Source organism: Anas acuta, chromosome 5 (assembly GCF_963932015.1).
Source record: "Anas acuta chromosome 5, bAnaAcu1.1, whole genome shotgun sequence".
NCBI lineage: Eukaryota > Metazoa > Chordata > Aves > Anseriformes > Anatidae > Anas > Anas acuta.
In genome coordinates, this window is record NC_088983.1 from 6574085 (window position 1) to 6600567 (window position 26483).

Here is a 26483-nt window from a genome sequence, read left to right on the forward strand (position 1 = left end):
CCATCCCCTCGCTGCTGTACAAGAGGCTGCTTGTGCAGGCGGAGGAGTGGGGCTGGGGCAGCAGCAGCAGCAGCAGCAAGTGCACATCGAGCAGTGCAGGAAGCTCTCAGTCCCGGCCGTGCTCTGTGCAGCCCCTGCTGCTTGCACCGGCGGGGGGAGGCCTCGGTCTGTCCGCGTTTTATTTTTAGCTGTTACCACAGGTCTTTCTGTTAAAACGCGTCTCATCCAGGCCGTCCGTGGCTTTCTGTTTTTTGAGTAGTTTCTGAGTAATGATTTGGTTCCTAGCCATCTCGAGCTTATAGGCAATAAACCCCCGCAGAAAAGATTGTCAAGGGGGCAGTTGGAGCTATTGAAATGCCATTAAAAAGTCAACTGGTTTACAGCGTAATTCAATACGAAAGCATATCCCTTACTGAACCGGGGCAGACTCCCACCCTTCCTTTGCAGACTGTTAAAGCTCCTTTGATGTTTCAGGACGATTGTAGCTGTTGTGCTTTGCTAAAACAATCGAGGAGTCGGGGACTTCTTCTGTAACCATGGGGAAGAAAGACGAGCAGGATTGTTGCTGGCAGCTTCCGCGAGGGATTCTGGATCAGGCATCACGCCTTGCCTCCAGCATCTCAGCCCATTTAGGCTGCACTTAATGCACGTCAAACCCTGCCGTAGACTTCATTTCTTCTGGAGACAGTGAGCAGTTTTGGTCTGATTGCTTATTCCTCCCCTGCCCTGCTGTGCAGCGTGTGGGCTGCTGCCCCGGCTGACGAACCCGGTGCAGGTCACCCCGCAGTTCTTCCTCCCCGAGCCATGCCCTCGGTTGTGCTGGAACAAGGAGGGATGGCTGGATGTGAGGGAGAGGCTTGCTGTATAATTATATCAAAGATAGCAAATGTACTTCTAAAAACAAAGTGCATCCTGGAGCATCCAATTAATGTTGCTAAACCACTTAAGGTAAGCCAGACAAACGACTGAAATTTCTGTAAAGCCAAGGACGTTTTTTTATCCTTTGACGTCACGAAATGTTCTGATGGCCCAGTGAAGTCAGTCGCTGAGGAAAGCATCCTGCTCTATTTTTAAGGGCAGCGCCACGAACGGATGCCAGCCACGTTCAGCTGTGCTAGCATGACGCTCCATGAGAGCAGGCATTGCTTGGCCATCCTGCCACCGCTGGTATTTGATGTGAAAATCTTGGTATCTATGCTGGGCCCAAGGTGATGGAGAAAGTGCTTTTTTCTGCCCCTGTGAGGCCTCGCGTGCCCTTGTGCCCTTGTTACACGAGACCAGAGGCATGTAATCAATGATGGGATCTGTCCCGCAGGCTGCCGGAGCTCTTTTGCCGGCTGCCAGCCCACTCCTTGCTTTGCTCCTCGCACATTGGGCAGGGGGCAGGCAAAAGAGTTGCTCTGGCAGCTGCCAGTTTGTTTTCGTTGACTGTTTTCCTCCTGGGACCTGCATCTGCTGGCACCTCCAGCCAGCCTCATGCTCCCTGGCCCACCAACACCCCATGCCCTGGTGGAGGCTCACAGAGAGCAATGTCTGTGTGATGGATGCATGACAGATCCAAGGGCTTGTGCCCTCTGAGGCCAACCCTGCAGACTGACAAAGAACAGGCTGGAAGGCTGGGAGCCCTGGCACAGGGCAACGCAGACATGAGGCACGTTAAGGACAAGATTTCAGCTCTTCTGCCAGCCCTCCTCGATGCTGCACACAAATCACTTCTGCGTGCCTTTGTTCGGTGCAGACCTGCCCTTCGGGTTGCTGCAGCTCATACCGGAGTGAAAGCACACGGCTATAGCCGGAGCTTTGCCAATACAAAAAAAATGTTGGCAGGGAAAGAGGGAGGGGAGTGTGAACCGGTAGATGACACGACATAAAAACTTTTTCTTGGTGTGCACCTGCCAAGTTTCATAAGTATCGAGTTTCATTAGTGAGGTGATTGGGTCTGAATTGGTGGTGGGGTGGCAGCTCTCCAAACTCCTTCCAGGAGAGGTTCCCTTGCCACTGAACAGATAGGAGGCGAGGTGCTGGTGCAGAAGGAAAGGTTAGGCAGCTTCTGTTTGTGATGTGGGAGAGAGGTTTATTATTTTTTTAACTAACAGGATGTTGCTGGCACAGGCCTTACTGGAAATTATGTGACCATTTATTTATTTTTAGTTTCTTGCATTACAGGTATATTCTGTCAAATATGTCCACACAGGGCATACATCTAAAAGTATGATATGGAAAGTGAGTAGTACGTGTCTGCTCTGCCTTTAAGGAAAAAAAAAAAAAAAAGGTCAAAAAAAGATGATTTGCAGTGCAAAATCACTTGACAGATCAGCAGTAACCACTCTGATGCAGGCTAGTGAGGGAGAGGATGTGAGAAGCAGGATGTGTATCTGTTCTGTCGCAGGCCATTACAACTAGTTTACTACTAGTTGTATTCTGACAGCATGTGTCCAGGGGTTTAGAGGAGATTTGAGATGATAGTTCCCTATCCGAACATTGTTTTTCCTGCCTTTGTCTCCTATGTTTAGTATCAGCCATCCTCAGGGGCAGGATTTTGACTGCCAGCCGGTCTGATTTGAGCTGAAAATGCAGCTCGTCCCTCCCTACAGCACCTCTGGTTTCTAGCCCTCCGTCTGGCCTGTTTTGTGGTTTCTGTTTTTTCCTTTGCTTGTTTCTTGTTTGCTTTGTGGCTCTTTGTCAGTGGGCTCCATCTTGGCCTAGTACCAGACCTTGTGCTTCTCTCACGAGTAAATTTATTTTACTCTATGTAAGCAAGATGCCGCTTGGAAATTATTCTTCATACATCTCTGCTTGCTTTTGTGTCTTTGAGCTCCTACAGTAGCAGCAGGGGCTTAGTTTGCAAATCTTTTTAGTGCTTTTGGGTAGAAAATACTTGTAGTCATTCAGGTTTATAGAGAAGGTTCAACCTGGGACTGGTCATAGCTGAGTGTTGTAGGTCTGAAGAAGAGGGCAACAGGCACTGTCAGACCATTTGGGATGGTGTCAGCTCGCTGGGGCTGGCTGGCCCTGCAGTCTGAAGGACGTTTTTACTAGAGAGTAAAAATGAGATGGGATGTCGGTGCTCCCAAGAGCTTTTATCTGATAGAACAGCTGCAAAACTCGGTCCCTGGTAGTGTTGGGCCTGGCTTGTGGACGCCTGCGTTAATCTCCAGAGTGCTTCTCTCCATCCAAACTGGTCAATGTGCTCATTATTAAACGTATTCAGTTCTGGGTTGAGTTGATTCAGAATAAGGAAGGTCTTGTGGATGAAGAACTGGTAAAAGACTAGCTCATCCTGTTTGAATTCCTACTTTGTCCTGCATTTATTTTCCTGTGTAAACAAGGCCGTGCAGCCTGTCGGCTTTTTGCCCAGGATCCAGAAGAGGAAAAGAGGTCTACGGGCTGCAATCTGGGGAGTGATTCACCAAATATTTTCTTTTATCTTGTCCCTCTTATTTAAGTTTCTTTAGATTTAAATGCTTTAAATCTGAAGGAGAGAGAGAGAGAAATCTTTCCTGCATTGGGGCCCAGTTCCCGGCCTTCCCCCAAGCTCTGTCACGCTCCATGTGACGCTCTCCGTACCTCACTTCTTTCTAGTATTTGTTTTTAATAACTTTGAAGTGAAAGTCGTCTTCTTTCTCATTTGTTGTGAAATGTTACCGTAAAAAGTTCATCCGCATGTTTTGTGGGATTTCAGCACAACAGGAGCCCAGTGACTTCCTCTGTTCCTGCTTTCCAGGTCTACACCAGTGATTTCCAGTGGCACCAGTGAAATTACCCACTTTTCTCCCAGTTACACTGGTGCAGAACTGGACATGCTTCTTTCCTCCTTCCTGCATGCAACAAGGATTTATGATAGCTGGGTTATACATTATTTACTGAGCACAAAGAGTGCTCGTGGAGCCCTGAGAAGGAGGAAGAAATTGGCTTCTGTGCAACGAGTTTATTATCTAGGTCATTCGCAGACTGAGGCATCTCACATTAATATATTCAATGACAATTTATTCTGTAAGGCAGCTTGCTGCGAAGCCTGGAAGAAGACGTAATCATGTGAGGAAAATGTCCCTGTGTGGTCCAAATCTATGGTGGGATTTCTTGTCAAAGTTGGTACACGCTATTTGATGCAAAATCTACAGCAGTGTCAAATGTGTAGGGTGTTCAGCTGTCCCCTAACAGGGCTTTGTAGGAGTGTTGCTGATTATCATCGTTTTGCAAGATTGAGCCCTAAACTTAGCACTTCGTTATCTGTTTGCTTTATAACAGTAAAAAGTTGAAAGGAGGAGCTTTGAGCACCCGCAAGAATCGCACCCACAAGACTGGGTTGTGCGAAAGGGTCACTCACAGGACACTGCCTGTCGGGCCACTGCCAGCCCTTTCCTTTCTTAGAAGTTTCAGCCTCTTGTTTCTGGAGGGGATTCACGATGTGGCAGCTTACAGACCTGCACGAAGAAAAATTCTGTTTTTTGAAGTCTTCTTAATGAAGTGAGATGTAATTGTGGTGGTTTAGTAGCTACGGTACAAGCAACTGAGCTGTTTTGGTTTGGAGTACAGCAAAAATGGGTGGCTTACCCTAGCCTAGGTGGGTTTCTGCCTTCCCTTATGAAAATAACCCCATCAGTTCTTAAGGATAGTAACTGATTCTGATCACATTTTCAAATAACAAGCTAAAGTAACATTTATCCTGCCTTGCCAGTAAAGGTAACAGAAAGTTTTCTCCCATCTTGGTTCTGTGAAGGATCGTGCTTCACCTTCCTTTGTAACCTCGTGCTAAATAGTTCTGGAGTGAGCCTGGAGCAGTGTCATGTTCGTAGTGTTCACCGTGCTGGTCAGCACAGCTGGCAGGGCCCTATCCTCCGCCTTTGAAACACAAAAGTGGTATAGGGAAGACAAAAAAAGGAATAAAGCATCAAAAATCCAGGCTATAATGCAAATATAGAAGGGCTTTCAGCCCCTTGTAGACAAAATACGTTCTTGTGTTAGCTAAGGATGAAACATTTGGGTGGATGCTTACAAAGTCATCCAGTTCAGGAATGGGTTTTGTGTTCAGCCACGATGGAGCCCTTTTTCAGCAGGCTCGTGACTTTGTGGCAGCTGGCACAGGGCAGGTGGAAGAGGATGCCCAGCAGATTTGTGCCCTTGTGCCGCACGGGCAGCCCCTGTGCCGCAGGAGAGGTGGAGAGCTTCCTGCTTGTGGCTCTGCTTCTCACCTACCCATTTCACAGCCCAGTGTGATGAAGAAAATACCAGTCAAAGCGGCGTGAGTTGACGTAATGGGCTGAGAAGTGTGGTTTTGGGGCTGTGTGAAGGCAGCGTCCATTCTACTGCCCGTGCAGGGCAGTGCTGACATCCGGAAGGCTGAGGATAGTTATCTCCTGATCAAAGGCTCATATTGAGATGGCATTTCCCTTTATTTTGTGTCTACTGAAGAGCTTGACTGATAATTTGTCAGTCCATAATCAATCCTATGTTCTTCCTGGCGTTTAGCTACTGCTGTTGAATATACACGATATCACGATATATAACCCTCTCCTCTGCTGTTTGCCATTTAACGGGTGCTGAAAGCCATGTCTTTTAGCTTCTCTTGGGTGGGCAGTTGCTGCACCTGCACAGAAAAAAAAAAAGGGTGTTAACTCTGGTGGTGTAGAAGTGCCTGTAAACATGAGCGTGGTGAGAGACAGACAGGACGCGGCATGTACTTGTTTCAGTGCTCACTTAGCACTGTGCCTACCAGAAATCCCTCTGGTTGTGTTCCCTCCGGTTGTGTCTCTGCTGGGTAAAAGCCTGAGGGTTAAGAACTTCAGAACTTCAGAGTTTTAGAGGAATCTTAGAACTAAATCTCCACTCATAATCATTGTATGGGGTGTTTTACAATTACTGTTCTGATTTTTGTCAAGAATAAAATTGTAGGGTCAGGGTGGTTTCCTGCAAAGAGAGGGAATGATCCTTCAAGTCGTCACATTTTAGCTTATATGGAAGTGATCTCAGAAGGTGTCTGACGCGTCTTTCTAAGTTTGTCATTTCCCTTTCCATAGAGAAAAGTCTGCTCATGATTAATACAAGGCCAGTGGGTTTATTTCTATATATAAATAAGCTTACCACAAAGCTTTGCCTCAGAAACGTGTATGCAGTATTCATTGGTTTTTAAGCAATATCACTTCTCATTTTTGTAGCATCTTGAAAGTGCCTATTGCTGTTCTGGATGTGAAAATTAGGTGAGAGAAAGTTTCCTGAGGTTTGCTGGTTTTAAACAACCTTTGGAGCCCCTGTGCTCGACTCCTGGGAGATGGTTCAGAAAGAATCACCTTGACCTCAGAAAAGGTCCTCGGCGTTTTCCCAACGTAAGTTTTGTGGTTCAGTTCCTAGGGTGGCTAAGCAGCCTCCTTGTATTAATAGTTCTGGGCATGTGAAATCTTACTTGTAAAGAAATTGATGCTTTCTTTCAGTTATTTCAGCCACACAACACTAAATAGACTCTATCAGTGCCTCATAGTTTCATTGACTATCAACGATAAGAGCAAGACTTTTTTTAATATATATCTTCAGTAAATAGGCAGTTGCCAAAATCTATAAATCTATAGCATTTTTTATTCCATCTCTTAAAATACAGCAAGCAACTGTTTCCACAGGAACAGTGCTCTTTACAATAGACAGTGTTGTGGCTGCTCCAAAGCCACAGACAGCGGGCGTAGGTGTTTGAAGGGCACCAGATCTTCCCGTCTGTCGCTATGAATTTTCCAGTGGGTCATTACTCGTTCAGACTTTGTATCTCCCTATCCAAACCACCGTAGTGCTTGATATTACTGCGTGTGGTAATGTCACAGACATCTCGAGGGCTGCAAGAGGAATCCTCGGAGTCATACGAAGCCGAAACTCACGGTGCAGCCATGGCGAGGTCTGCTCAGCAGCTCCAATTCAGCTGGTTGAGGATTTCCCCACTAAGGATCCGACTCTTCACTGCTGTAATCTTATCTATGGCTCTTTTAATACCGTGCACATTAGCTGGGTAGCTTTAGGTAGTTTATCCCCTTTCTTAGGGGATTTCATCTGTAATGGTTCACTTCGCTGGATGTGCGGCAGTTGTTAGGACCGTATCTCTTTCATTTTCTTCCTCCACAAGGTCATTATCAGGCACGCTGCTGGTGCAGAGGCGAGGAACTGTTTGACTGGCTTCTTAGCTTTATATTACAGGGCTTGGTAAGCCTTAAAGAAGGCAAGTTGTTTGATTTTTATTTGGAAAGAAGATAAATGCTGTCTGGGGGATTTCTGCCCTCAGCTGGTGAAAGCTCCCTGGTTAAGGTGATAAAAGTAAAACTGATGTGGCTTTTCCTGGAGTGAATAAAACTTTGCTTTGGGAATTAAGGGAGGGTGCCCCCTCCTTGGCAAGGGCTCTTTGTCAGTGGGAAGAGGGGCATAAGGTCCACATTACAGTGCCACCCAGGTAGGGAAGTACTTTTCTCCAGAGGGGAATTTATACTTTTAAAAGTATTAGCTAGTGGGCTGGAGTTAAAAGCATGTGTATTTGTAATATAAAGCACATGCATCACTGGCTGTGCCATAGATAAAATACCAGGCCTTCTGTTCACAAAGAAACTAAATATTTATTAAGGAGGGAACGTGACAGCAATTGTCCTGAACAGGGTGGCTTCATAACAGAGCCTGTCCTGTTTTGGGCTTACCCAGGTTTGCTGTGTGCTTGGGCTCTCAGTGACCCCACCAAAAGCTCAGGTTGGAGAGGAGAACATTTGTCTGCAGCTCTGCGGGTTGTGTTACATCATGGTTGAGCTTCAGATGGGAGCGTGGTCAGCACCGAGGTGTTCTTTTGATGGACACCTGAGCAAAACCACTACAAAACGCCTTCTGACCTTTTTCCTCTACGGACCCTTTCTGGGTTTCCCTTCCCTGCTCCCTCTGTAACCTCCTTTACTCCAAGGCACATCTTGGCCACGTTGCGAAATGCTTTCTCATCTCGCAACCAGGCTTCAGAAAGGGAAAAAGAAATATTAACGAGGGGAAATACGTGACAACGCGCTGTCGTTAGATGCTGACATGCCGCCTGTCAGCTCGCAGTTGCACGCGAAACCCAAAAGTGCATCCTCCTTCGGATGGAGGCAGATGGCTGGGTCAGCTGAGCAGCGTTTCCCACAGTGATGCTGCACCTCGTCACCCACCCAGCGGCCCGCAGCAGGCTGGGGGCTGGTGCTTCTCAGCTCCTTCCTGTCTCAGCCCGCTTGCTGGAGTCACAGCTATGACTGTACGGTCACAAGTGCGTGCTGAGATCATCTCCCTCATGAGGTAGATGAGGAAAACTGTAATCACAGACTTGCTGGGATTAAAAATTGCCTGGTCCTGAACAGTCTGTCTCTTACTGCAGTGCTTGGCTCCAGGATTTTAATACCTTTTTTTTCCTAATTTGCTCCGTACGAATATACGAGCTGGTCCTTCACTATGAAGAGCCTCATCCATGCACCCTTTTTTTAGCCGCTCTTGTACAGGAATATGTTATTGTACCCCCGCCCCAAAAAAAACCCCAAGCCACTAAACAAACAGAAAAACAAACACACAAAGAAAAACCACCATACAAATAGGGCACGAGCTAACTTGACAAAGCAAATGCTGGCAATGGCTTGTCCTGCCTGGGTGTTGCCGGCTGCATGCAGGATCCCAACCTGCATTCTTCGTGCTCCATGAGGACTTGCCGATGACTCCCAGCGCTGGATGTCGTGGGATTAGAGCGCAGGCACGAGCGGCAACATCTGGACAGCAGGAGCGAGCATCATACCTTCAGGAATGCTGGGGGAGTAACGCACGCCTTGGCACTCCTTCTTTGTACCTTCAGAAGCATCTAATTGGCTATATGGCCAAAAATTGCTCCTGCTTTTACATGATGTTCTGGGATGTGTTGTACCAAGGATGGTAAACGATCCCATGAGCTGTGGTAAGGAAGGGGAGAGGAGTTAGCGTGCAGTCTGAACTGCTTTCAACCTTCTCCTCCACCTTTCCCTGTGCCCTGAGTAGATTGTGTCCTGTAAGACACCACCCATATTCGTTAGCTTGTTTTAATTTCTTCTCTCTCAAATCATTTCATTAATCAACTTGCAACGTGGAACATGGAAGGAGGTGTGGTGGATTAATATCGGCTGGATGTAAAAGGTAGTTCCTCATTGTTCCAGGGCAAAGAAACTGCCAGATGAGGAGGGAAGAAGTCTCTGAGATTAATTCAAAATTGGGAAAGAACGGTCGGAGCATAGGAGGCTGGGCTTCTCCACGGTGTCGCAGCCCATACCAGGTTTCAAAAGCTGCTGAAACTCCTACCTCTTATTCATACCCTCACAAAGGACCCGTAATGCAGTTAGGGCTCTGCGTGGGGATATCCATCAAGGGATCTGTTCTAAAGACCGGCACACCGCTGAGCCCTGATGTTGGAAGCCATGCATTTTGTCAGAAGTATTACTGATAACCTGATTGTGCACGTAAGCTAATTCATTGCGATACTGACAGGGTGCTTTTTTATTTGTGCTGTTGTCCTCATTTTTTCCCCAGTAATGCACTTAGAGCAAGGCTTTGTGGTCACAGAAAAGAATGACGGCTTCGGGTGCCATGGGGAAAGGCAGCCTCTCGTTCACAAAAGGAGCAGTTGGCTCTTCTTGACGTCTGGACCTCTGAAGTCACAGAATCACAGCATCACGGACACGCATTGCTTGCATAGGTACTGCAGAGCCTTCCTTGCAGTTTTGCAAGCCTGCTGTGCAGAGGGTGAGGTTAGGTTTTTGAAGACCACAAGTGCCATTCCTAGCTCTGCTCCTGCAGTCTCCAGACGTTGCTTTCCCTGTCTGTAACGGTGTAAGGTTTCCCCCAGCACCTCAAGGGGCTTTGAGGTCTTTGGGTGAAAAGGTGGAGAGTTATTTCATGTGTGCAGCTCCTTTCCTATCCCACCCTGCCTGCAGCAGCAGAACAGCAGCTGGAGTAGGAAGCTTCCCCGAGTGAAAACAAGCAGGCAAAAACCTCTTCTGGTGCAGAGATTCCCCACCATCCACCTTTGGGGTTTTTGCTGTTGCCAGTGTGGTCTTAGCTCAACTTCCAGAGCTGCTGTGAGGTGAGTGATTATCAGAACAGATAGCTGTTGGCTCTGCCTTCAGCCAACGCAACATTTGCCAACCTGACAGCGTGGGCTATTGCAAGGCCTTCCACTAATACGGATCTCCAAGATGCTTGTTGTCTGAGGGAAGGAGGGGGCAGGTACCTGCAAATCAAGCCCTTTGCAATGTTTTTTTGGTTTGTGTTTGAACCCCTGCATCGTGAAACCCCAGCTTTCTGCGCTCAGGCTTTAGGCAGCGAGATATTTATCTAATTGCACTCGAGGACCCTTTGAAGCTGCTGCTACTGGGCAAAAATGGGGAAGCAGCAGGGCACCAAAGTGAATTGTGTTCAGTAAGAAGATGCTCTAGAAATAGTGACACACACCTAATGGAGAATTGAATGAGAAGAATTTCACAGCAGTTTGAGATGATGTAATAAAACCTGTGAAGAATAAGAAAATATTTTCCAGCATTAAGCACTGGAGAACAAAATATGTGTGTAAATGAGTAAGTCCCTGAGAAGACAACTGCAAATGGATTCTTTGCAGAGTTTTGCAGGTTTTTTTAGGCACCCACCATGCCTTGGGTTAGACTCATTAAGAGGATATTGAGGGCCCCGTTCTGCATTGTACAGTCCGTGGATTTCCCTCAAGTTACTCAGCACTTTCCTGCTGTAGCCGTGTGGCTGGCAGTCCCGAGGTGACCAGGGACTGTGCCTTGAACAGAGAACCTCAGACCATGATGCAGACTTTGCTGCTTAGCTTAAAACAATGAATCATTCATAGGCCAGCTTGGATTTGTTAATAAGGTTAATTAAAACTGTAGGTGAGTGCAGTGCCTTGGAAGACTTCTCCTTGAGACCAAGAGCCCAGACTTTTTGTTTATCCCCCTCTCTTTCCTCCTGGTGCCTCTTCTGGTTCTCTCCAGGCAAAACCCAAGTTTCTGCTTTGTTTCTGGGCTTGCTGGGCTCACACCCTCACACTCAGCTGCCACCTCTTTGTCCAGGGACGCTCTGTCAGTGAGGAGCTGTGTCAGCGGTGTTTGTATTTTGAGGAAACTCCGCTCCCCGGCTCGTTGCTGCAGCCCTTGGACCGTTCCCAAACGGGAAGTGCCACCAGCATGCCTGCTTGGCACCCGTCACTGATTTATTTCTCTATTACCGTGGGCAGCAAAACTGGCACAGTTTCCTGGGTTTTCTGCCAAATTACACCGAGTTAATAAAGATGATGGAAAATATGTTTGATCCTCACCGGAACTCGGCAATAGAAAACAGTACCTTCTGCATTGGGACCTCAGAAACCTAAACTTCAAGTTGTCATCGTTGTCCCTTTGCAAGTAATGTGTCAGAGCACAACAGCTAAAATGGTGCCTCAGTGGCTCTGTGGCTGTTGGAGGATTTTTATTTCATTGGTAATAAGTTTGATTCCTTTGCTAAGCAACTGGCTCTTGAAGTTTTTTGATTTGTTGTTACTGTTGAGTGGAAATTGGATTTATTTTTTTTTGTCAAATGTCCTAAGTCCTACCAAGAACAGAGATCTCGCCCTACTTTCAGCCTATTGTACCTGCAATTGCATATGTAGGTGTTTGTAGGCAGATTTCCATCCATCTCATGTGTAAAGCCGACAGTCAGCAGTTACCAGGTGTGTGCATGGCCATGCTTACTGTAACCGAGTTTTCAAGCAGCTGAAATCAAGCCCCGTATTGCCACCCTTTAAGTTAGTGGTCCTGCATTGTTGTCAGCATCTTCCTTTCAGGAAATTAATCTGTGTTTTCCTCAAACCCTTTAAAAAAATAATAGTAATAGCTTTAGGAAGAGGGCAGTAATAGTTGGGAGGAGGATCCAGTGACGGATGGATGTGGTGGTATTTGGTTTGCTATTGCCAAGCAAGATCTATGTTTATTACTTCGTGCAGAAGAGCTAAGCCTCTGCTTATACACATGCGTGATAGGGAAAGGCAAAATATGTCCTGCCCGTGTGATTTTTGTTTCATGTGGGCTACAGCCGTGCAACCTGAGGGGGAAAGAGGCCCGGGGGTGTCTTGTGGGCCCGCCTGGGGTGCTGCCTTCCTGCCGCCCTTCTCTGCGATCAGCTGGCTCATGAGGATGCTCGGGGCTGGCACAGAGCAACCCGTGCCCACCTCTGCTCGCTTCTTAAGCTTTCTTCATGCTCAGCTGACGGTCCCTAGGGCCAACGAGCTGCCGCTGGCCTGCCGGGTGTAGAAGCGGAGCCCCCCTGGCTCCAAGCAGGCTTTGGGCCTCCTCGCTCCTCTCTGCTCCCCACAGCTTCTCCAAAAAGGGGAAGCCTTGGCCTGGTGGTGCTCGCTGGCTGTCTCTGTGTGGAAGCAGCGCTGCTCTCAGGCTCTCCCCCCTCACAGCGACGTGCCGGGGGGCAGGAAGCCGCTCGCCTTCGCCTGGCTGCACCCCGACCATCGGCTGCGGTGTGCTGGGGCTGCGCACCCCGCTTCCGAGGCAGCCGAGAGCGAGGTGGCAGCAGCAAGCAGAGCCCCTTCCTCCCAGGGCTGACAAAACACCCGCTGTCTTGAGAACAAAGGCCTCGAGGTGGGAGCTTCAGCACCTGCGCTGCCGGTTGCGGGTAGATGTGCAGGGCTGTCCCACGCTTGGGCTGGGCCGGGCCCTCACAAACAGAGCCCTCGTGTTAGGGTCTGGTCATCTCCTGCACCGCCTTCTCAGCCCGCCTGCCGCCCTCGGGATTTCTGTCCCCATGTGTGTTTGGGGACTGGGGGTGAGGGACCTCCTCTCTAGCAGAATTTGATTGTGTACATGTCCCTTTGCCTGATTATTTTCCCCAAGTTGCTTTGAGTTTGACTTAACAAAAACCCGTTCCTTCAGAAATTTCAGAGGAGGCGTTGTTGGGGACAATACTTCGTCCTGGACAAGCTTCAGTACTGTTGAACCTTCCCCAGTCCTCCATCTCCCCACCGTATAACTCAGGAAGATCTGAAATCCCTCTGGACAGTAGCTGTTGTCTTCTATAAGAGTGTAGGGTTCTTCAAACGGTTCTTCAAACAATTGTTTGTCTCTCACTCTTAATTTTATACAAACACTCTTTTTCCTAAATATTGTAAAAAGCACCCACCTGCAACCATTAATAAATCATTCATTAATGATCATAACTACTATAATTAATGATAAATCCTTCATTGTTTTGTTTTAGAGGTAGGGCTTCTCAAAAGCAACATAAGATGGTGTACCTTGAGTAGGAGCAGGCTTTGGCTTCTGCTTCTGAAAATGTTTTGTTTTTTTTTTTCTTTTTAATTTTCGTAAGGTTTGAAACCTCCTTTTTTTTTTGTCTATATTTTATTTGTAGCCCACCAAGCAGGTTTTCTTGGCGGGAGCCTTCATGGGAAAGGATAAGTCGCCTTGCAGCCCTTCCTCTTTGGAGCAGGTCTCCTGTTGAGATGGGGAATCTCGAGTGAAACCAGGCTAAAATTGATTAAAGAGTCCGGGATTAGCTAAGAGTGGTTAGTTATCCATGATTGTTCATGGCTGGGACTCAGCTTATAATTATGCAGCCTGACTGAAAACAAAAGTAATATTTTAAACAGGTGTCCTGGAACAAAACATTAGAATGACAATATTACAGTAATAGCCGGAATAACTGGTTGTAGGAGTTAGGAGCGAGACAAACTTTCCACCCATTTGTGGGTTTACCTCCAGAGCGTCCAACACCCGGCAGTAGCAGTCACTGGGAGAGTTTCTTTTTCCCACTGAAACTCGGACGGTTGCAGGCACAGGAGGGATGTAGGAGCCCAGGTTTCTGGTGTCAAAAGGGAAAATTGGTAGGAGCGGCTGTGGGGCAGCTCCAGATTCCCAGCTCGGCTGGGATGGGGGCTGGGGGCACTGCTTTGCACCAAACGGTGTCACTTAAGGTCCCCAGAGCACACAGAAACAACCCTGGGTGCCCTTGGCACCTGGGTGGAAGCGAGTGCCCTAAGCACTCGGCGGCAGTGAGGAGACATTTGGCACCCCGGGCTTTTTAGGCACCCAGGTTTCAATCCTAATGCATGCGGTGCATTTTTAGGAAACCTGCCTTAATCTGCTGCTGGTCTGGAAATGTAAAATCCTCTTTCAATTCGAGAGCTCCAGGGATTTTTTTGAAGGTGTTTCGCTTGATAGGCAGGTGCCTGTCAGGCTCAAAACACCCGAGAGGGCCTGATTAATCCCGATGCGCGTTGGGCTGAGAAAGTTGCTACTTGCCCCGTCCAACCGAAGCATGCTCAGGTGGAGGTGCTGCGTTATTAAAATGCAGAAAGAGCTGACATTCCATAAGCATGACTGGGTAGGAGCTTGAACAAGAAAAAAAGAAAAGAAGTAACTAGAGGCATGTGAAAAAACAGCTTTGGACTAACCCAGGCTCTTCCAGACTCTCAGCTTCACGACTGAACAGAGCCTTGGGAATTGCCTCTACAAATGAGTGATTATATATGCAGCTCTGTTAATTAAATGTAAAAATTGTGTAGGAAGTCAAAAGATATAGCTACTTGTTTAATTAAGCTAATTAAGTCCCCAGGTAGCTTTTATATTTGCTTTATTCACTGCAAGTGTCTGGTGTGTTCTGTTTTTGAAGCCACGTCAGCATTGACATGGCTCAGAAAAAAGGTTGTGCTTCTAGGATGCTGACTAATTGCGCCTGCGGGGAAGAAAGGACGGGGCAGCAATGGGAGAAAGGATGTTCTGGGCTCCAGGGTAAACGACTTGTCTTTTGTGCCTGATCCAAAGACAATAAAAAGAGCTCCATTGATTTCAGCCTACTTGAGATCAGGCTTCCCAGCCGGGATGATCTGTTGTGGGGAGGGGACCAAAAAATCCCCTTTTAAGTGTACAGGAATTACCGTTCGTGCCAGATGCAGCGTTGCAGATATCTTTTTATCCCGGGGGTCCATCTGACTCACATTTACACGGCTCCCATTTCGGAGAGGCTCGCAGGCAGGCAGCCACCCTTGGCGTTTGCCTCTTCCCATCGGCGGGGAGGTTTTCGGAGAGGCATGCCAGGCTCCTTGCAAGGCCGACTGACTATACCTGCTCGTCGAGTTCAGCGGATGCTTCAGTTGGGTGTTGATACGTTGCCTGAGAGATTACCCTCCTTCTGAAATTGTTTTCCAAACCTCTTCCATTGATGAATCACGCACGACCAGTTTTTGTGATGTGTGTGAAGGCATATGATTAACGAGCCCTGTTTTGGTCTCGCTGCATCTGTTCCCTCGTTTGCTGCTGAACTATTTATTTATTTTTAACACAGGTAGGGGAGAAGGGGAGTTAATAACACCTGCCTCGTTGTCTGGAGTGACGTTAATGCCGTCCTTCTGGGGAGAAGGTGTGTGTGAGATGATTGACTGGGGCCCCTCCTGTGGGAAACAGATCCCTCGCAGCTCCCTTTGAAGTCGCACGGAGCTGAGCGATCTGAGCAAGTTCAGGCATGGGCCACGGTGTAAGTGGTTTGAATTACTGAGAAAAGTCCTCCGCGGTCCTGTGCTGAGCCGTGCTGCATTTCACAACGAGAGCTTAATGAAACCGTAGCTGAACTCATCCCTCCGTACCTGCTCCTTTCCAGCTCACTTACCAAAATCCTCCAGCGCTTGTTTTCTCTTAGGTATGTCTGCAAAGTTCAACAGCAGTTAAAGTATAGGCTCAGCTCTTGGCCAAAATCCTGTGTTCTTACAGCTATAAAGGGGGTTAGTAAGCCTGAACAGTCAGTCTTACCCATGGTTAGTTACAGAGAAATGTGCCATCTTCCAGTTCCTTGAACTACAAGAGGATGCTGATTAAAGGTTTCATGACTGATAAGCCGTACTCCTCTCCCAGGTAGCTAAAACTTTGCCAATTTACCCCTGAAAGAGCCAAAAAGTCTATGTTTTTCTTCCGGATGTTCTCTGGGGATGAAAGCACCAGAGTGGGGAGCTTGATTACTGTTTAGAGCCACGCGTGCCCATTGGATGCTGTTGCACCGTGTGGGCTGCTCACTGCGCTGCACGCCGCCGCTTTGCTTGCTTGGAGATCAGCACCTTGCAGCACTCTCAGTACTCCACGTGCCAAAAAATTCATGCTTCTCCCAGCGTAGCAGGACTTCTGCCACTGTGGTGGATGTGCTGCTCCGATACTAGACCTTGCAGGCAGTATGCTGTTTCCTAAAGGAAGCCATCCTGTACCAAATAGAGCTGGGCGTTAGGAAACTTGGCTCTGTAGAAGCACCTTCCTTTAATATCACGTAGTGCTCTCTGAATATCACTGTCAAGTACACGCAGCTGATCGCATTCCCTTATCGCTTATCACACATTTCATGCACAGCTCCTCCTTTGTGTCATATCTTCACACTGGTGGTTTTTTCCCTGAGCCTCTCCAGCATCGGCTTCAACTGACCCAAACTGACTGCACGGCCTGGTTTTGGCTGTAATAACTCTGCCAAGAATAACTCTGTGCCTCCTGCTTCTCTCCAAAAACACAGGTTTTGTCTTTAAGCAGCCACAGATGATGCTGGGAAGAAAAGAAAGGAAAGAAACGAGAAGCAAAGCTTGGTGGGTGCATGGTGTGTGAGTTGCTGGATCCCATGGGTGCAGCTCTGCTGGGTAGGGGTGCCCCTTTTGTGGCTGCACGGCCAGGCTCTTGCCAGCTGCATCCTTCTGAAATGCTCAAATGGCATTAAATGCAGAGCCTAGTGAGAAATCTGCTCTCTCTGGGGACGTGCATGCTAGTGATAGATGCTCTTCACTGTCTGAAGAGATTGAAGGAGGGCTTGTGTTAGGAGTTCCTCCTTTTGGGGGCAGAAGTGGGGTGCCACACTTTTCGTTTGTGGGTGTCCGGCTTCAGATTGGTGCGGGCACATTTCCTCGTGCCCAAACGTGGCTTTGGTCACTTGCTGGCTCAGTAGGGCTATCCTGAAGCGCGGGCTGTTCCTGTAGCTGCAGCACTAAGCATGAAGGCACTAATAAAGGTGTAAAGCAGGGCCAGGAGCACCGGGAGCCGTGCCACGGGGATCGCAGAGGTTGGCTCCAGGGCCTCGGTTTAGCGAGCGGCTCAGCGATGTATCACCGTGGTGCGTAAGCATCGGCTGCCCTCAGCAGCACTGCAGCTTCCAGGGCTTCGAGTGCCAGGAGCCAGCACGAGGCCCCTCCATGATCTCGGGCAGGCTCGTCTGTGGTCAGGTATTAAGGCACCAGTTTGCTTTCGGTTTTCTGGGTCAGAGATGATTTTCTGTTTCAGGCACTTTCCACGTAGCTGCAGGTTGAGCTCAGATACCCGCTTGGCTGCTGCCTAGCTGGTCACATTTCATCTTTAAAGGAAATCAGGGCGGGTCCAAAAGCCACACTTCTATCAGGAGAGTATTAAATTCAATGATTTTATTCCATCGTATCTTATCTTGTTGCTGCTATCAGTGTCAGACCAGGGAGACTGTTAAGACTGTCTGGTTTAACCTCTTGCATTACACAGGCTGTAGGTTTTACAGAATCCCAGGCTGGTTTGGGTTGGCAGGGACCTCACAGCCCATCGAATCCCAGCCCCTGCCATGGGCACGACCCCTGCCCCCAGCCCAGGCTGCCCCCAGCCCCATCCAGCCTGGCCTTGGGCACTGCCAGGGATGGGGCAGCCACAGCTCCTCGGGGCAGCCTGGGCCTGGGCCTCACTTTACTTTCAGAGTAAAGAATTTCTTCCCAATATCTAATCTAAACCTACCCTTTTTAGCTTAAAATCATTACTCCTTGTCCTGTCACTCAACACCCTCAGCCTGTCCCCACAGCAGGGGGGCTCCAGCCCCTTGATCATCCTCGTGGCCTCCTCTGGACTCGTTCCAATACTTCCACATCCTTCTTGTGCTGGGGCCCAGAGCTGGGTGCAGGGCTCCAGGTGGGGTCTCAGGAGAGCAGAGCAGAGGGGGACAATCCCCTCCCTCACCCTGCTGCCCACGCTGCTTTTCATGCAGCTCAGGGCATGGGTGGCTTTCTGGGCTGCAGGCACACATTGCCAGCTCATGTTGAGCTTCTCATCTACCACCACCCTCAGGCCCTTCTCCTCAGGGCTGCTCTCAACCCATTCTCTGCCCAGCCTGGGTTTGGGTTTGGGATTGCCCCGGCCCAGGTGCAGGAGTTTGCACTTGGCCTTGTTGAGCCTCATGAGGTTCGTACAGGCCCAGCTCTCAGGCCTGCCCAGGCCCCTCTGGATGGCAGCCCTGCCCACAGCTTGGTGTCACCAGCAAACATGCTGAGGGTGCACTCGATCCCACTGCCCATGTCACCAACAGAGATGTCCAAGGTGTTAAGCAGTTCAGTCAGTCCTGCATCCAGCAGGGTGCTGGTGTGCCAAAACACATCCTGCTTCTGCAGCACTTGGTGTGTTGGGGCTTCACTCCTCATTTTGGAGCCTTTCGGCTGTAATGTTTCATTAGATCCTGCCGACATGTGCCATGAGGAGGTCTTGGGTGTAGTTACATCCTCTTAATTGAGTGCTCTTAAATCGGACATGAGCATGGCTGCTGGGTTGGAGTAGGGGATTTGAGTGGTCTTCAATCGCAAAGTCTGGAGGGGAGAGAGATTGCTTTATAAGCCTCCTGCTACTACTTGCACAATATTTTTTTCTTGCTGTTTTGTGAGACTCTGCTACCCTGGGCAGAGGGATCTCACCTGCAGGGAGGGAGAACAAGGTGTGTCATGGAGCTGGGACCAAATTTTGTCTGTGCTCTGGCAAATGAGGCTTCTGTTGCATCTCCTGGTCTCAGGCTGCTTGTATCTCCACAAACCTTGTTTTCAGGACAAAACAGAGTGTTCCTCATTGCACTGGAGACCTTATATTTCAAAAGAAGCAAAAAAAGATTCTCTTTGTGAATGTGAAAGCAGGAGTCTAACATAGCACTGTCCACAGAGGTTGGTAGAAAAATGATACACACTGAAGGATGATTTGGAAACTGATGTGAACAAGGATTTTGCCCTAAGTCCTGAAATCTGGATAGTCCATAAAGCAGTTTGGGGGACTGTACATATATGCTATAAATACTATGTGTTTTGAGAGAATAATTTCTTTTCAAAGTTGCGTGTCTCCCCAGTGAACTGAAATTTAGACAAAAATGGTGCCTGGTATCACTAAAGCTGAAGTTTTTGGGGGAATGTTTTCCATATTAATGGAGACAGAGGGCTGTTAAAACACACCTGCTGTGAGCCAGTGCAATAGGCAGCCCCTGCAAACCCCAAATTAATCCTGAATCAAAGCTAAATATTTAATTCAGTTGTTTTTTGTTTTGTTTTGTTTTGTTTTCTGAGGGGTGTGTGTGTGTGTGTGTTATTTTTCTTAGAGGGTGGAAAATACAGTATCCATACAATCAACATTATGATAGGATTTTCCCTACTTTCCATGATTTGCATCCCACTGATGGAGATATGTCACTTCTGCTCTGGAGCTGGAGTCACGTCAGTAGGACGTCCTATCTTCCTTTCTTTAAATGCATTCCTTCTGCTCATGCTAACAAATTCCCAACAGTTTGAAAACAACTTCTTGACTTCAGCAAGAAATCTGAGGCTGGGGAGCAGCACGGTGGTGGTGTGTGTCATCTGCCCAGAGCATCTCCTCTTGGCTCTCTCCACAGTGTGCACACAAATCATAAAATAAAATGGCTTGGGTTGGAAGAGACCTTAAACATCACCCAGCTCCATCCCTCCTGCCATGGGCAGCGATGCCACCCACTAGATCAGGCTGCCCACGAAGGTGTGTTAAATGCACCTCCGTGAGGGAAGTCGGCGCTGTTGATGGGGAAGGCTTGCTTTTCTTTTTGTCTGACCAGGAAAAGGTGACTGCACAACAGCAGAAATGGTTTGAAACGCTGCTATTTAGTCATCCCTCCAGAGAGCTCTATTTTCAGAGTTCCCATTCCGCACGGCTTGTCAATACTCACGAGGTGTGAAGCTCCTCTTCGCTAATTTTATCCTTGTAATTTGGGGGTGTACAGAGGGGGTGCTTTTCTTTTCCCCCTTTAAGTGAGGTTTCTGTGTGACAGTTGACTCAAACTTCAGGGCTTCTCAGCTGTGACTTTGCTAAAATTTAGTTGGTGAAAAAAAAAAGAGAAACAAGACCTTAATTAAAAATGTAACTGAAAACTGAAAAGCTGCTAACCTCAAAACAAACAACCACCACCAACAAACCCCCTCCTTTCGGGGACGGCTTGACTGACACTGGGATGGAGTCTCAAATCCCTACAATTCTAGTCTGTATCTCTACCTCATTTAGATTAAATGACAACAAGTCTTTAGGGAACAGCACTGACCGTTTCCTGTTTTCTGTGGTTTAAGGTCAAAAGGTGATTTATATCAGAAACGGGAGTTTACCTCAGGACAGGTGGTATTTTGAGAGACTGAAACAATTTCAATGGGATAAGATAATAGGGAAGAAATAAGTGTATAATGCACCAAACAGGTAGAAGTGAATCTTTTGAGACAATTCTGTGTTTAGTGTAATAACTGCTTCATTTATCTGACAAACTGGAACACTATTAACCAGTTTTTCTTTTAAAATTTATTTTATTTTAATCGTTATTTCTTCTAGCAAGAAGAAAGTGTTGAATGGAAGAGACTGTTCAACACTCAAGGCTCCTTTAAAAAATAAGGAACTTGATTCCTCCTTTTTTCTTAAAAATACTGAATAATTTGAAGCATGGATGCTTAATTTACTGTATAATTAAGGGTGTGCATGAGAGTACATACAGCTTCATATGTTATCATATGTTGGTAGGATCTTTCAAAACAATCTCCTAACGTTGCCTTTACTTTTTCAGGTGGATTTGGAGCCAGAAGGTAAAGTGTTTGTCGTCATAACCCTTACCGGCAGCTTCACAGAAGGTAAGGGCCTTATTTTTGGCTTGTTTTGGTTAACAGCTCACTTTTGGCGTGTGCTATTGCCATCGGTCACCAAGCAGTGTGCAAGTGAACACCTTTGCCCACGCAGGCTGCACGTTGTTGCACACCAAAGGCTTCTCAAGTGGCTGGCAAGTTCAGAAGGGCTGCTGCTAACCTCACGTGCTGCAGTCCATCTGGTCTGCTTGTTGCTCTGATCTCGGGCCCAGGGAGTTGATTCATGCTCAGCCTGCTTTATTTATCTGAAGTTGTCCTTCAAACGGATTGTTTTTGTCACTTGTACTTTTCACCTGCATGCCTCTTGAAGGGCGAGATCAGGAGCGTGTAGAGCATGTTTCAGACATCTGGATGGCTTTTGTTCCGTAATGATTCCCATCTACTTCACGTGCATTTCTGTTCCCAGAGTTCACTTTGCACAGGAAACTCGGAAAAAATTTTAGTGCAAAAGCTGCCCTGGAAAAGTATCCAGGCAGATACTTCTTTCCATAACCATCTTTTATAGCGTGATGGTTTTAATTTCCCTGCTGTTTGTTGAGATAGCAGTGAACTCTGGTGGAAGCTTGGATGTCGGCTGTGCTGGAGGAACCCAGGAAATCTGGAACAGGGCTTAAAAAAAAAAAAAAAGATGATGATTTTCCTTAGACCTTTACTGTTGTTACTTGTTTTAGCTGCAGCCTGGAACTTTGGGGGATGTTTTCTGTACAGGAGCCAAGAATCAAGGCAAGACCTGCTCCACTGCCCTTTACCTTCGGTCTCGGGGTGCTGGATTTCTAATGCTTTCTCTCATTCTACACAGGATCAGAGGGAGCACCAGGGCTGCTGCAGGGGCAGCTCACCCTGCTACTGCTCTGTCCTGGAGGCCAGGAGGGCTCAGGGTGCTGCAGGGGCTGCTGGTGGCTCACATAGCTCACGTGTTGCGTGTTGCGTTAGCTGCCCAGGACAAAGCGTGTCAAAACCCCTGCCTTTTGTTTTTCAAACGCAGGTTTGAAAGTAAGCTCGTGATTTGCTCTGACCCTTTTGGGGAGCTGCGTCTCTGCTGGTTCTGCAGCCTGCTGTGGTGGGTAGGGAGCTGACAAAGAGCTCAGCTCGTCAGAGGTGGTGCATACCACAGGTGTGTGCTGCTCTTTGCAGGGCAGCTGCGGCATTTTAAAGCATTCAAGACCAACGTGTGACCAGCTGAGCTGTACCTGAGTGCCAGGCAAGGGTTTGCAGAGAGATGCCGTGCTCTGAAGCAGCAGGGTTTTGCAGGTATCTCTGCACACAGCCTGGGGCTGCTCGTACCCATAGGGACCATGAGCAGGGCGTAATGCTGCTTGCAGGAGGTGTGTTAGGGGAGAGCAGCAAGCCTGGCTTTGACCCCTAAGGAAATGTATGGTCTGGGAGTGATGGGGAAGACAGGGAGCATCATACCACTGTGCTGAATTTTTCCAAGTAAATATCAGGTGGCTTTGTGCCTCTGCCTGTCCCTGGGGCAGCACAGGCGCACAACTGCATTTTAGCTTCTGTATTGCATGTCCACAAATGACCAACAGCAAGAAGGAGGAGAGACAACTGTTTGAAGGGCATCTCAGGAGGCTGAAGGAGCTTTAGTCAGTGCTGTTATCTCCTGTTTACTGACCAGAGCTAGAGAGAAGAGAGAATAATGCCCAGAGGTGCTGCAAGGACCTTTCCCTGGCTTGTTTTGGTGGCTTAGCAGAAGGAACCTCCAGGCTAATATGGTGTCTCAGATGCGTGTAAGTGGAGAGCTGTTCTTCAAGACGTGATGCACTGCGGGAAACCATGGGTGGGGGAGAGGGGCTGTTGGTTAGGGAGGAGTGGGGATGCTTTGTGCAGCCGTGACTCAAGGCAGCAGGCCAGGTGAGTAGCAGGGGTGTTGGTCTGGGCCTGAGCTGGTGGGGAATGGGCTCTTTGGCATCTCGTCTCCCAGTACAGCATTACAGCACATGGTGGTGCTGCTGGTGGGAGCAAAGGCCTCTGGTGAGCAGTGTGTCATTGATTTGTAGGGTGTCCTGATGTTCTTAGGCTAGAATTGATGCAAGAAGTCAAATAGCATCATTTTGTATACAGTGAAAGCCACTGGCTTCTTGCTACAGCAGCGATGCAGTCTGCTCCTCTTGTTTTCAGAGGATTAGGGAATAAGAGTGGAGGGGAGAACAGCCCCTTGGCAGGGCATTGCAGCAGGGCAGAGAAGGGCAGAGTTCAGTTTTCTGTTGAAACTCACTTTCTGTGTAAATCTGGGCCGCCCACAAAGTATTGCTTCAACTTTCAGTTCTTTATCTGTCAAAGAACACACATTTTTTTCCATCTACATATGGAGGCTGGGGTCTGGTGGGCACCCTTGTGGCACACAATGCAGGCAGATCATTTACCATTTCTCCTCTTAGGGACACTCCCTACAGCTGTGCTTTGGCAGGGGACTGTAGGGGACGTGCGAATGTCTTTTTGGAGTTAATTTGGGAAGAGCAAATTTGGGAAGATCCCTGGTTTGTCACCAGGGATCAGGGAGGATACAAAGGTGTGCTAGGAGGAGCTGACTCTTCTTGGAAGACTGGAGGCTCCTAGACAGCAACAGGGGTGAGAAGACATTAGAAATAGTGTTAATTGTCTAAGTTTTGTTGCTACTGGGATCTCAAAGGTGAGAGATGGAGAACTTGGATGTCAGTACTGCTTCTGCTTTCAGAGGAAAACGGGCAATGTTGGCAATAGTTCACTTCTCTTTCCTCTGTAGTAACTGGAAGAGCAGGAAGACGAAGGGGCTCTTGGGGCTTTTCTTGACTGGTCAGTCCCATGGGGTGGTCATATTCAGGGTTTCCAAGAGCAGACATAATCCAGGGCAAGTCTAAGTGCAGGTACTGTACTGCGCTTCTTTCAAATTGGGAAGTTAAGGCATCAGTCAGGGAAGGGTTTCTGAAAACTATTGAGATATTTTTTATAATATCGTGTTTTATTTTATTGTTTCCTCTTTTTTTTTTTTTTTTTTTTTTTCCCCCAGAAATGTGGAGATAGAGGTTTATTGGAAATTAAATTTTTGGAAAGCAGCCTGTCAATCACTCACAACTTGAAAGTCCAAAAGGTGGCTTCCCTCTTGTTTGCCCCAGTTGAGAGGACAACTGCTACCACGTCCTCACTGCTGGTTATGGCCAGCTTGGCAGGGACCATGTGAAGGCTGCCTGTGTCTGCCTATACGTACACATAAAACCCAACTACCTACATTAGGAGTTTGCATTAGACTCCACGCAGGGAGTTTCAAGCAATGGGATGTTTTAGGACTTCTGTTCATTTTCTTGTGACTCAAGCACAGTGTAATTCTGGTGCGTTTCCTGCTTTGAAATGTAGCCAGCAGCTGCGACATGGTGTTGAAGAAAAAAAAAAGTCAGCTAAAGTAAAAAGAAGGATGTGCCAGTGTCAGTAGATCCACTTTTCGAGCCATCCGTGTGCTTCCACAGCATCTCCTTCTGACTTCTTTCAATAGACAGTGGTGGAGAAAGGAGAAAAAAAACATAATGGGGTTAGTGTGAACTGTGGGGAGAATCTAACTTTGAGAAGGCCTCTGAAAGCTCTCACTGAGCAAAGGTAGAGGGAGGGTCAGTGCCTATTGCCGGTGTTCACACCAACTGGCCAACGTGTGAATCGTTTGAGAGGTGTTTTCTTGCAGAGCTAACTGTTTGTCTATAGAAATGACCAAGTTCACTGAACCTCAGCCACTATTATGTGATTCTGGTAAAGTGAAAGACCACAAAAGTAACTAAAGAGAGGGACAGAGAGGAGGGGAGGGAGGAATAAAGAAGTCCCAGACGTTAGATGCACCTGAGACTCAATTATTTCGCTGTCCTAGAAAACGTACCCAAAATAGACAGTCCCGGTGGTGCTGGCAGCTTGTACTTTCTGGCTTTGGGAGTGGTTGTTTTCTGTCTGATGAAAAGTTCTTTTGACCAAAAATATAATTTGGTTCTGCCTTATTCGCTGTGAGAACAGAGGAAGAGGACGGCGCTTCTGTGGCCGAAAGAAATGTTGACGTGCTGTGAAGACGAGTGCAGTGCAGAAAATACACAGTTGGTAACAGATTAGTCCTTTGTAAATTCCTCCATGCCCATCTGTCACTGCCTCCTGAGGTGTTTTGGCATGGCCAGAAGCAGCAGAGCCGTGTTTGGGAGCCCGTTTGTAGGATTTCCACGTGTCCAGCTGGGCCTGGCTGTGGTAAGGGTTCCCAGGGGAGGCAGGGATGAGGCTATCTGCCTTCCTTTACTTATTTTAAATCCAGCACTGGGTTAGTGGCTTTCTTTTAGTGCTGATGTTCCTACTTCGTCATCAGACCTTACTTCTCACAGGGATAGCAATGAGACAGGAGCTTCCTCAGCAAGTCTCTTTTGAAAGTAAATAAATTGGCTTCTGCTAGAGATGCCTTTGCTGTGAATTTGCTATGTCTATGGGTGTGTTTTCAGCTGGGGATGGGAGCGGGGAGCAGCGGGACCAAGCAGTGCTGCAGTGAGGCCGTCTGGCCCTGCCGCAGCCCTGAGGACCACGGCTCTTGAGGAGGCTCTTCAGGAGCCCCAGCACTCCTGGAAGGCACCTGGAAACACCCTGGCATGAAGACAAAGTTGTCAAGAGGCAGCTCCGTGCTGTCCCCCATGTGGCTGAGGTCTGTGGCACAAATCTTTGGGGTCAGGATGGGCACCGTGAGGCCCCTGGCGTGCACCTGCAGGACGATGTGAGCCTCTCTCCCTTCCAGCACTGGAGCCCTCCAGCTGCTTTGCCTACAACACTGCCCTGCCCAAGGTTTGCCATCTCTCTGGCTTATTTGCTATTTTTAATTTTGAGCAAAGCTAATGAAAGTAATACAAAGTAACGATTTGACTGAATTAATGAATGAAGCAAACTCCGTAGAAAATGAAGTGCTTCTATTTCAGTGCTTTGAACTCTTGTAATTTGCCTCTTTTTTTTTTTTTTTTCTGACATTGCCACTCAAAGTGATAATTCTGGCTTGAGGTTCAGTTTTAATTTCAGTGTTGTGAGGTAAGTGATGGTTGTGTGTTTTTTTTTTTTTCTTTCTTTCAGCGTCAGGAAAGACAAGGAAAAATTTGAGTTCTGGGCAAGAAATAGAACAAAGAGAATATTGAAAAGCCAAGCAGTGGAGCAGATATAGCACCCCTTGCTAAATATTTAATGTAGGTAGGCTTTGCAGCAGCAAGGAAGCCTGAACCTGCCTCTGAAGCAGGAAACGTTTCTTCAGCTTGCAGCTGTCACGTGGCACGTTTGGGATGGTTTGTTCTCAAGCACCAGCTTTGTCTTCTGCTGTTGTTTTTCTTAGAACACATTGTTGTTGTTTTTTTTCTAATGTGAAATGGTTTTTGTCTTAAGAAATAGCATTTCCTCAGACAGAAACCAGCAAAGACCTGCAGCCCCAAAGTTTTAAGTGGGTACAGCCTTTGTGCTAAAAAGGGCTGCGCTGCATGCGGCTTCTCAGCCCCACCAAAGCTCCGTGGCAGACACATTATTAGTTTCTTGCACAAGGCGGAGAAAAAAAGATGTTTACTGGTCCTCAGTGACCTGCGGTAATAACTGTTTTCAGCCT

At 47.8% G+C, this 26483-nt stretch overlaps 1 protein-coding gene across 1 annotated transcript in view; it reads left to right on the forward strand.

The window, feature by feature from the left end:
- PRKCH (protein kinase C eta) overlaps nucleotides 1–26483 on the forward strand; it is a 113352-nt gene that overhangs the window by 7228 nt on the left and 79641 nt on the right. Inside the window, exon 2 of the mRNA XM_068682487.1 lies at nucleotides 20833–20896. Within this exon, the coding sequence (XP_068538588.1) occupies nucleotides 20833–20896 (64 nt within the window). The remainder of the gene's footprint in view (nucleotides 1–20832; nucleotides 20897–26483) is intronic.